We start from the raw sequence: 12,017 nt of genomic DNA on the forward strand, positions 1-12,017 counted from the left end.
TTAACACTTTAAGGTATGGAGAGGTAAAATGGAAAAGCTCCTGCCTTTGCCAACAACTTGTCTGTGAGATAAAGAATATAAAATAAAGAGATAATATTTGTGAATATATATTTGTGTTTTAGATATCTGGGAGTGGATCTGGCAGCGGATGGAACCATGGAAGCAGAAGTGAATCATAGGGTGGGGGAGGGGGCGAAAATCCTGGGAGTCTTGAAGAATGTGTGGAAGTCGAGAACATTATCACCGAAAGCAAAAATGGCTATGTTTGAAGGAATAGTGGTTCCAACAATGTTGTATGGTTGCAAGGCGTGGGCTATGGATAGAGTTGTGCGCAGGAGGGTGGATGTGCTGGAAATGAGATGTTTGAGGACAATATGTGGTGTGAGGTGGTTTGATCGAGTAAGTAATGTAAGGGTAAGAGAGATGTGTGAAAATAAAAAGAGCGTGGTTGAGAGAGCAGAAGAGGGTGTTTTGAAATGGTTTGGGCACATGGAGAGAATGAGTGAGGAAAGATTGACCAAGAGGATATATGTGTCGGAGGTGGAGGGAACGAGGAGAAGTTGGAGACCAAATTGGAGGTGGAAAGATGGAGTGAAAAAGATTTTGAGTGATCGGGGCCTGAACATGCAGGAGGGTGAAAGGCAGGCAAGGAATAGAGTGAACTGGGTCGATGTGGTATACCGGGGTCGACGTGCTGTCAATGGATTGAATCAGGGCATGTGAAGTGTCTGGGGTAAACTATGGAAAGTTCTGTGGGGCCTGGATGTGGAGAGGGAGCTGTGGTTCGTGCATTATTGCGTCACAGCTAGAGACTGAGTGTAAACGAATGGGGCCTTTGTTGTCTTTTCCTAGCGCTACCTCGCACACATGAGGGGGGAGGGGGATGTTATTCCATGTGTGGCGAGGTGGCAATGGGAATGAGTAAAGGCAGACAGTGTGAATTGTGTGCATGGGTATATATGTATGTGTCTGTGTGTGTATATATGTGTACATTGAGATGTATGGGTATGTATATATGCGTGTGTGGACGTGTTATGTATATACATGAGTATGGGGGTGGGTTGGGCCATTTCTTTCGTCTGTTTCCTTGCGCTACCTCGCAAACGCGAGAGACAGCGACAAAGCAAAACAAATAAATAAAATATTTGTCCAAGATGATACTGGACCTGAGAATAGATACACAAAAAAGTTTTTTGTAATTTTATTCTGTTGCGTACAAAAGTATTATCTTATTGTACCACTATGTATAATTCATGCATTTCAAAAGAAAAAAATTTTCAGGCCAAGAATTTATTCATAAAGGTCATGAAAAAGACAGTAAAGACCAACAGCCATTTTGCAAAAACACATCTAATCTTACTTTAAAATCTTAATGAAGTCCTCTGCTTACAGTAAGACAAAATCAACTTTGGTATGCCACTGAATATATGTCTGTGTTCATTCATAATACCACTTTTGAGTTATATCAAAATATAATAATATGGAATAACATCTTTCTAAAAACTACACTAAATGTAGTTCCTTGATGCCAACATATCCTCTCCGGTATTTTCAAATTTCATTAAAGTTTCCATAACATTCAATAGCATTACTTCATAAAAGTCTTCATTTCTACAAAAGTATGACCAGGTTTACCTTCAAATATATCTAAATGTAATCTAGCTCCTCTGGAATATTAAACTGCTTGTTTAAGACTTCTTCCTCAATGAAAAACTTATTCTTGCACCAACTTTTTACTGAATAGATGTTCTCTGTCCAACGGTTGGCAGCAGCTTGAGCAACCTGAACAATACACGATGCCATCAACCATCTAAAACATAAGTTCTTAGGAAATGTTAAATGGAGAAGGAGTACAGTTTAAAAAAATATAAATAAAAGGGATATTGTGTGGGAAAAGCAGAATACTCATACTGACATGATCTTTAACTGTATTGCTTTAGTTTACAAATATACTATTACTGAGATTCTCAGGATTTGGGAGAAGGAACACTGTCCTTATATCTCTTATGGGGTGGGAGCAGAGGGCTAGAAACCCTCCCCTCAATGTATCTAGAAGGTGACTAAACTGAGTGGGAGCAAGGGGCTGGAAACCCTTCCCTCCATGTACCTTAATTTCTAAAGGTGAAAGCAAGGATCACTCATCCTCCTCAATGGCTCTGGCCAGGGTGTCTGAATGTTTATGAATGTAATCAAGATGAGAAGGGAAAGATAGGTAGCATGTTTGAGAAAATGAACTTGGATATTCTGGCTCTGAATGAAACAAAGCTCTAGGGAACAGGGTGAATGGTTAAGGAATGTCTAAAGGGGGTTAATATGAGGGTGAGTAAAGGGGGGTTGGGTTGTACTTCTGCTGAAGGAGTTCTGCAAAGGTATTAAAGAAAGTAAGGACGTGAGTTACAGACTGAAATGGGTAAGAATACAAGCATATCACAAGAATTGGATGATTGTCAGAGCTTATGCATCCAGTAGTGAGAGAAGTGCAGCAAGAAGTGAGTGTTCTGGATGGAGCCGAGAGTGTGTCAGCATTTCTGATTTGAATGCAAGTGGATGATGTGGCAGTTGGGGTTATGACTGGGGGCAATGGGTGCGCAGTATAAATGGAAATAGTGAACAGCCTGATCTGTACTAAAGAGGACTGGAGATTAAGGATAATTGGTGTGAAAAGAGGTGCATACATATAGGTGGGTGAGTAAAGTGTGATACTCAGAAGAGACAACGGATGTAAATGTGCTGAGAGGGGTTACTGATGGGAAGCATGATCATTTGGTGGAGGTAGTGTTAAAATTTGAAGTGGTTTTTGTGAAAAAAGGAAATGATGGCTGGGAAGAGTGGCAAAAATGAGTAAGCTTGGAAAAGGGTGTGGAGATACCAAGAGAGATTGGGTGAGGAACAGCATAAGGTGAGTGTAAATGAAACAAGGGGACTGGGTAAGGAATGGAAGCCATTCAGGGAAACACTGCTTACATGTGCAGATGTGTGTGGCAACTGGAAGGTGGGAGATGGAAGTTTGGGAAAGAAGAAAAAGAAAAGAGAGGTGTATGAGCATTGCCCAAAGGGAAGGACTGTGAGTGACTGAAAAATGTACAAGAGAAAGTGGCAGGAGGTCAAAAGAAAGCTGCAGAGGCTGAAAAAGAGTACAAATAACAGATGGGGTAAGAGAGTACTAGCAAACTTATAGAACACTAAAATACTCTGGAAGGAGGTGAAGAATGTAAGGAGAACAAGGGAACAGATGGAGCATCACTGAGGGAAGCAGATGAGGAAATCGTAAAAGGCAGAGATGAAGAAATGAAGAGATGGAGTGGGTACTATGAAGGATTGCTTAATCCGTTTGATGACTGGGTGATTAATGTGGGTCGTTTGGAATGTGGAGGCATAAAGAGCAAGAGAGTCATAGCAAATCATTTGGTGAAAAGAGAAGAGGCACTGAAAGCCTTATGTAAGACGAAGTGTGGCAAAGCAGCTGGAATGAACGGAATTGCTGCTTAATTTCTCAAATAAGGGGGTGCCACTGTTAGTAATTGGTTAGCCTGGATTTTCAATGCATGTGTGGCTCAAGGTGAGGTGCCTGAGGATGGGCAGAATGAATGTATAGCATCTTTATAAAAAGGCAAGGGGGATGAAAGTGAATGCGTGAATTACAGATGTATAAGTGTGCTCACTTAATGTAGGATTTGTATGAAAGTGTGGTGATTGAGAGCATCAGATTGGGGAATAATGTAGTTTTTGGAGTGGCAGAAGATATGTGGATCAGGTGCTCGCTTTGAAGAACTTGTGTGAAAAATACTTAGGGAAAGAGAGGGATCTGTGTGTTGCATTTATGGATCTGAAAAAAGCATAAATTAGGGTTGAGATGCCCTGAAAAAGGTATTGCTAATATATAGTATGGAGGAAGAGCTACTAAAAGTAGAGGGGTTTTTAACAAGAGAGTATGATGTGTGTGTGTGTGTGTGTGTGTGTGTGTGTGTGTGTGTGTGTGTGTGTGTGTGTGTGTGTGTGAGAGAGCAGGAAGAAAAAGGGGCAAATGGTTCCAAGTGAAGGTGGTTGGCATCAAAGGTGTGTCATTTCACCATGACCGTTTAATCTTTCTATGGATGGGGTGATGAGGGAGGTAAATGTGAGGGTCTTGAAAAGTTGGGCAGGTCTACAGCATGCTGAAAGTGTGGTTGCCATGAAGCTGAGTCAGCTGCTGTTTGCAGATGACACAGCTCTCATGGCAGATTCGACTAAGAAACTGCAGAAGCTCATGTCTCAGTTTGGAATTGTGTATGAAAGGAGGAAACTAAGTTAATAAGAATAAAACTAAGGTTATGAGGTACAGCAGGGGTAGAGACAGGTTGGTTTGAGCATGACTAAGAATGAAGAGAATGTGGAAAAAGTGGAGTGTTCTATATACCTGGGAGTGGATACCTCAGCAGAACTATGGGAGCCAAAGGAAATCATAGTGTGGTGAGGAGGAAAAGGTCTTGGATGTAATAAGGGTTGTATGGAAAGAAAGGCACTATCTGTTAGGGCACCAATGGAAGCTTTGTTACTGGGGCCTGATCATGAAGGATGGTGTAAGGCATGCATGGGCTAGAACAGAATGGATTGACGCAGTATGCAGAGAGTGATGTGCAATCAAAGGATTGAGCTAGGGCAAATGAACTGGTCAGGGGAACCATGGATACATCTGTACACCTCAGCTGCGGTTAGGGGCCTTGGTTCTGGTGTATTATGTATGGGAGTCTTAGTTTTGGTCTGCTCCTAGCACTTTCTTGTTATGTAAGAAACAGTGAACCAGTATGAAAAAAGAAATTATTCTGTACATGTGAACTACAAGTAATCCATACACATATGTCATAAAAAGATGTGCACACCTTATTGGCCTAAAATGGTTTAGGGTTTTGGGTATGTAATCATATAAGCATAATCAAAACATCAGCAAATGCCTAGACAAGGAGAGAGTTGAATATGTGAAGAAGTACTTGTAAGTTTACATTCATAGACATACTCTTTTAGTGGGTAGCTCCCTCCCTGTGGACAAGAACATGCAATTACAAACACAAAATTATGGTAATGTGTGTGTTTATTATACAATGTTCTGAAGAGAAAAGCACTTAAAAGTATATAAACTAAAATGGTTTATTTCTTAAACTGGGAAAGATGTAATAGGATGATGTGAGAGTCACCTACTTAGGAGTCAAAACAAAATGAAAAGATTCTAAATTTTCCCAACAAGTGTAATGGGAATAACATCCATCTATATCTATGACAGTTGTTCCCTTTGGGAACTCCCTCAAGGCCAGTGGCTACAGTAAGTCTCCATAAGTAGTGAATTCCACTGCCACTTTTTGGCCTTTAGTACCTCATCCTTAACAGGCCACTGGCAGAGGGGAACTCTAGTGCAAAGTTTTCAGAGGCTCATACCTAATGTGTCTACCAACTACAACTATCTAATGTTCCTACCCATTGCTTTTATCTAATGCTCTTCATGTTTCTACCGACTACTTCTACCTAATGCTCCTGTCTAGTGATCCAACCCACTACCTCTATCTACTGTTTGTAATACCAACCTTGTAACCTCCAACTAAGTGTAATAAGGTAATAAGGCATGGAAAGAGATGTCAAATATATAAGGTTAATTAGTTTCTAATACTAACTTACATTATGACTCAAGAATGGAATATGAAGCATTTAACTGAAGATACCATGTATGCTGGACGTATATTGTATCCATCACTCCTTATCTTTAATCCTATTGTACCAACAGACATATGTCAATTATCATCACTCTCCCAATTACTTCCTTAAAAATTCTTTTCATCTTCCACTCTCATCATTCTATTTCAATAACTTCCTGAGATCCTTAACTTTTTTCCTTTAATTCATGTATACCATCTTTGTAACTTTTCTGTTCAGGACTTTACACTCCATACTATCCCTGGGGATAGGGGAGAAAGAATACTTCCCACGCATTCCTCACGTGTCATAGAAGACGACTAAAGGGGACGGGAGCGGGGGGCCAGAAACCCTCCCCTCCTTGTATTTTAACTTTCTAAAAGGGGAAACAGAAGAAGGAGTCACGCGAGGAGTGCTCATCCTCCTCGAAGGCTCAGACTGGGGTGTCTAAATGTGTGTGGATGTAACCAAGATGAGAAAAAAGGAGAGATAGGTAGTATGTTTGAGGAAAGGAACCTGGATGTTTTGGCTCTGAGTGAAACAAAGCTAAAGGGTAAAGGGGAAGAATGCTTTGGGAATGTCTTGGGAGTAAAGTCAGGGGTTAGTGAGAGAACAAGAGCAAGGGAAGGAGTAGCACTACTCCTGAATCAGGAGTTGTGGGAGTATGTGATAGAGTGTAAGAAAGTAAATTCTAGATTGATAAGGGTAAAACTGAAAGCTGATGGAGAGAGATGGGTGATTATTGGTGCATATGCACCTGGGCATGAGAAGAAAGATCATGAGAGGCAAGTGTTTTGGGAGCAGCTGAATGAGTGTGTTAGTGGTTTTGATGCTCAAGACCGGGTTATAGTGATGGGTGATTTGAATGCAAAGGTGAGTAATGTGGCAGTTGAGGGAATAATTGGTATACAAGGAGTGTTCAGTGTTGTAAACGGAAATGGTGAAGAGCTTGTAGATTTATGTGCTGAAAAACGACTGGTGATTGGGAATACCTGGTTTAAAAAGCGAGATACACATAAGTATACGTATGTAAGTAGGAGAGATGGCCAGAGAGCGTTATTGGATTATGTGTTAATTGATAGGCGCATGAAAGAGAGACTTTTGGATGTTAATGTGCTGAGAGGTGCAACTGGAGGGATGTCTGATCATCATCTTGTGGAGGCGAAGGTGAAGATTTGTAGGGGTTTTCAGAAAAGAAGAGAGAATGTTGGGGTGAAGAGAGTGGTGAGAGTAAGTGAGCTTGGGAAGGAGACTTGTGTGAGGAAGTACCAGGAGAGACTGAGTACAGAATGGAAAAAGGTGAGAACAAAGGAGGTAAGGGGAGTGGGGGAGGAATGGGATGTATTTAGGGAAGCAGTGATGGCTTGCCCAAAAGATGCTTGTGGCATGAGAAATGTGGGAGGTGGGTTGATTAGAAAAGGTAGTGAGTGGTGGGATGAAGAAGTAAGATTATTAGTGAAAGAGAAGAGAGAGGCATTTGGACAATTTTTGCAGGGAAAAAATGCAAATGAGTGGGAGAGGTATAAAAGAAAGAGGCAGGAGGTCAAGAGAAAGGTGCAAGAGGTGAAAAAGAGGGCAAATGAGAGTTGGGGAGAGAGGGTATCATTAAATTTCAGGGAGAATAAAAAGATGTTTTGGAAGGAGGTAAATAAAGTGCGTAAGACAAGGGAGCAAATGGGAACTTCAGTGAAGAGGGCTAATGGAGAGGTGATAACAAGTAGTGGTGATGTGAGGAGATGGAGTGAGCATTTTGAAGGTTTGTTGAATGTGTTTGATGATAGAGTGGTGAGTGGCAGATATAGGGTGTTTTAGTCGAGGTGGTGTGCAAAGTGAGAGGGTTAGGGAAAATGATTTGGTAAATAGAGAAGAGGTAGTAAAAGATTTACGGAAGATGAAAGCCGGCAAGGCAGCAGGTTTGGATGGTACTGCAGTGGAATTTATTAAAAAAGGGGGTGACTGTATTGTTGACTGGTTGGTAAGGTTATTTAATGTATGTATGATTCATGGTGAGGTGCCTGAGGATTGGCGGAATGCTTGCATAGTGCCATTGTACAAAGGCAAAGGGGATAAGAGTGAGTGCTCAAATTACAGAGGTATAAGTGTGTTGAGTATTCCTGGTAAATTATATGGGAGGGTATTGATTGAGAGGGTGAAGGCATGTACAGAGCATCAGATTGGGGAAGAGCAGTGTGGTTTCAGAAGTGGTAGAGGATGTGTGGATCAGGTGTTTGCTTTGAAGACTGTATGTGAGAAATACTTAGAAAAACAAATTGATTTGTATGTAGCATTTATGGATCTGGAGAAGGCATATGATAGAGTTGATAGAGATGCTCTGTGGAAGGTTTTAAGAATATATGGTGTGGGAGGCAAGTTGTTAGGAGCAGTGAAAAGTTTTTATCGAGGATGTAAGGCATGTGTACATGTAGGAAGAGAGGAAAGTGATTGGTTCTCAGTGAATGTAGGTTTGCGGCAGGGGTGTGTGATGTCTCTGTGGTTGTTTAATTTGTTTATGGATGGGGTTGTTAGGGAGGTAAATGCAAGGGTTTTGGAAAAAGGGGCAAGTATGCAGTCTGTTGTGGATGAGAGAGCTTGGGAAGTGAGTCAGTTGTTGTTCGCTGATGATACAGTGCTGGTGGCTGATTCATGTAAGAAACTGCAGAAGCTGGTGACTGAGTTTGGTAAAGTGTGTGAAAGAAGAAAGTTAAGAGTAAATGTGAATAAGAGCAAGGTTATTAGGTACAGTAGGGTTGTGGGTCAAGTCAATTGGGAGGTAAGTTTGAATGGAGAAAAACTGGAGGAAGTAAAGTGTTTTTGATATCTAGGAGTGGATCTGGCAGCGGATGGAACCATGGAAGCGGAAGTGAATCATAGGGTGGGGGAGGGGGCGAAAATTCTGGGAGCCTTGAAGAATGTGTGGAAGTCGAGAACATTATCTCGGAAAGCAAAAATGGGTATGTTTGAAGGAATAGTGGTTCCAACAATGTTGTATGGTTGCGAGGCATGGGCTATGGATAGAGTTGTACGCAGGAGGGTGGATGTGCCGGAAATGAGATGTTTGAGGACAATATGTGGTGTGAGGTGGTTTGATCGAGTAAGTAATGTAAGGGTAAGAGAGATGTGTGGAAATAAAAAGAGTGTGGTTGAGAGAGCAGAAGAGGGTGTTTTGAAATGGTTTGGCCACATGGAGAGAATGAGTGGGGAAAGATTGACCAAGAGGATATATGTGTCAGAGGTGGAAGGAACGAGGAGAAGTGGGAGACCAAATTGGAGGTGGAAAGATGGAGTGAAAAAGATTTTGAGTGATCGGGGCCTGAACATGCAGGAGGGTGAAAGGCGTGCAAGGAATAGAGTGAATTGGAACGATGTGGTATACCGGGGTCGACGTGCTGTCAATGGATTGAACCAGGGAATGTGAAGCCTCTGGGGTAAACCATGGAAAGTTGTGTGGGGCCTGGATGTGGAAAGGGAGCTGTGGTTTCTGTGCATTATTACATGACAGCTAGAGACAGAGTGTGAACGAATGGGGCCTTTGGTGTCTTTCCTAGCGCTACCTCGCACTCATGACGGGGGAGGGAGTTGTTATTCCATGCATGGCGAGGTGGCGATGGGAACAAATAAAGGCAGACAGTATGAATTATGTACATGTGTATATATGTATATGTCTGTATGTGTATATATATGTGTACATTGAGATGTATAGGTATGTATATTTGCGTGTGTGGACGTATATGTATATACATGTGTATGTGGGCGGGTTGGGCCATTCTTTCGTCTGTTTCCTTGCGCTACCTCTCTAACGCGGGAGACAGCAACAAAGCAAAATAAAATAACTACTGGTTCTATATCCATTGCTAGCAGATCATGCTTTCCCTTCCAGACTCTTTTGTCCTCATTCAAGTTTCTTAAATCTTCATTTCACCATATCACATCTCTTACCTATAACCTATACGTGCAGTGCTACACACCTCCATGGCAGCCTCTAATACTACACATATCTCAATTTCAACTTGCACTGTTCTGATCTTAGATTTTCATTTATATACTCTTATAGCAGAAAAGTACTGAAAAGAACTGGAAGGCATTACAAAGGTGAAAGTAAACAGAGTAGTACAGCTCTTAAAGAAGAGAAATGCTGGGGATGAAGATGGAGCAATGAATGAAATGGTGAAGAGCTGAAATGCTGTTGAATAGACTTATCAAGTGTGCACAGAAACATGGGAAAGTTGTCCAGCACCTGATCACTGGATGGAGGAAGTAGCTCCATAAAGAAAAAGATAGGAAAAATTACTATAAATTACATAGGCATTATGAACATTAGGACACAGACTGATAATGTTAAATGGATTAGTGTTAACCTTGTTGAAGAAAAAAGCAGGTTTAGGAAGGGAAGAGGGTGTGTGGATCACATTTTTGCACTTCAAATAGTTGAAAAAGTACTCAGGTACAACAGAGAGTATATGCAGCATTTGAGAATTTACAAAAGGCATATAACAGAGTGAATATGAAAATTCTAGGAAGTTTTTGCTCTCTGTGGTGTGCACTGATGAGCTATGAGTCTTGTTAAGAGTTTTCATATGAAAATGGTGTGCATGGCAGGGAGTGCTGGTATTAACGAGTTTTGAAATCAACCTGGGAGTATATCAAGGTTATGTGATGCAACTGTAGTCATCTAATGCTAGTATGGATGAGGCACAGCACATGATAAAAGTAGGATGACTAAGATGCAATAATCAATGAAGCACAATATGGAAGATGCTAAATATGCCATATGTAGATGATGTTTTGTTAGCTAAATCATGGAAGATCTGAAAAAAATGGTGGGCCCCTCTGATGTTTTATATAAGGAAGAGAATGCTGAGAGTGAATGTGAACGAACAAGAGATTCAAGTCTTTAAAAGAGATTGGAGATCTCCAGGTAATATCATAGTTTGTACTGTGAGGAATTGGAAATTGTGGAAAAGTTTAGATTTCTGGGAGTCCAATCCAGTAAGGATGGTGTGTAAGCTGAACCTGAGAATACAGCCAGGCAAGGGAGAAAAACTGGAGGTGAAGTAGCTCTGGTGCAGGGAAATAATTTCAGGAAAGATATATGAAGAAGCTTGCATGGACAATTTGTCCCAATGCTAATGTAAGGATCTGAAACCCAAAGTCATGCAGGTCAAGAAAAGAGATGGGTAATTTGTGTAGCACAGCTGAAACTAGATGAACAGAAAATGAAGAAGTGAGATAGATATGTAGTATGAAGAAATCATCACAAAAGATGCATAGATGAAAGACTTTTAAAGCAGTATGGTCATGGAGAAAAACGTAAGGTAGATGGGCATACAGAACAGCAATACAGTCAAAGGCTAAAACGATACATAAATTTCAAAAGATTTGGACAGATGCAGGCAGAAGTGATTAGGGCTATGGATATACGAGACGAAAATACTAGAGGAATGACTCAGGATTGGATGCAAGGGAAGTATGCTGTGTGCACAGGTAGAAGTACTGCAAATGTAGATAACGGAGCTTAATTGAAAAATCAACAGTGTACTATGCAATAGTAAAGAGCTATTTTATAAGTGTGGAAGTCTGATTCACTTTAATACAATAGCCATGAAATAAGGACATGTATGAACGATTTTAAAGGTTTATACGCATCTGATCAGATTTATGGAACTGAGTATGGAGTTAATGATGATATTAAACAAATGGATAGTATCTTTGTGTCCCCTAAAGCAGGTAATTACTGCAATGAATAGGGACAAGCTTTAAATTGGTTTACTTTGATGATAAGCAGGATAAAACATCCACAAAATAAGTTTATACAAAGTTAATCCAAGAAAACAAATCTGAACAGGCTACTGTGATACACAGAGTGAAACAAAATACATAAAAAAAATTATAAATAAAAACTTAAAAACACAGTACAGGAAAATTCTCTATAATAAAAGTATTGGCAGAATTCAAGTGATTTGAAGGAGTACAAGAGAAAGGTACAGGAGCTAAAAAAAAAAGGGGGGTGGGGGCTAAAGGGAGATGGATGATAAGTTCAGAGAGAATTAAATATTTTTTGAGAAAGGAGGTGAACTGTGTGGGAACAAAGAAACAAGACTACACAACGTGAAAGGAAATGGAGTGATTGGTTTAAAGGACACCTGAAAATGTTAGATAACATGAAGGCAGAGGTGAGACGTTTGAGATAGGGTGGGATGTGGAGTGAGATAGCCATGGTGAATGGGATGGTAAAAAGAGGAAAGGACATAAGGGCCTTGCCACAAAATAAAATGCGTAAAGATATTTAGAGTGGATACAATTGCATTTAAGTTTCTATAGAGATGTGATGATGACTGGTTAGTTAGGTTGTTTCATGC

The 12,017-nt window shown here is 40.6% G+C and overlaps 1 protein-coding gene across 4 annotated transcripts in view; it reads right to left on the reverse strand.

The window, feature by feature from the left end:
• Positions 1-1,186: 1,186 nt before the first annotated feature.
• LOC139764643 (meiotic nuclear division protein 1 homolog) overlaps positions 1,187-12,017 on the reverse strand; it is a 71,935-nt gene continuing 61,104 nt past the window's right edge. For all 4 annotated transcript variants that reach the window (XM_071691500.1, XM_071691502.1, XM_071691503.1 and 1 more), the window contains exon 6: positions 1,187-1,782. In XM_071691500.1, the coding sequence (XP_071547601.1) occupies positions 1,648-1,782 (135 nt within the window). In that variant the 3' untranslated portion in view covers positions 1,187-1,647. The remainder of the gene's footprint in view (positions 1,783-12,017) is intronic.

Source organism: Panulirus ornatus, chromosome 50 (assembly GCF_036320965.1).
Source record: "Panulirus ornatus isolate Po-2019 chromosome 50, ASM3632096v1, whole genome shotgun sequence".
Classification (NCBI taxonomy): Eukaryota; Metazoa; Arthropoda; class Malacostraca; order Decapoda; family Palinuridae; genus Panulirus; species Panulirus ornatus.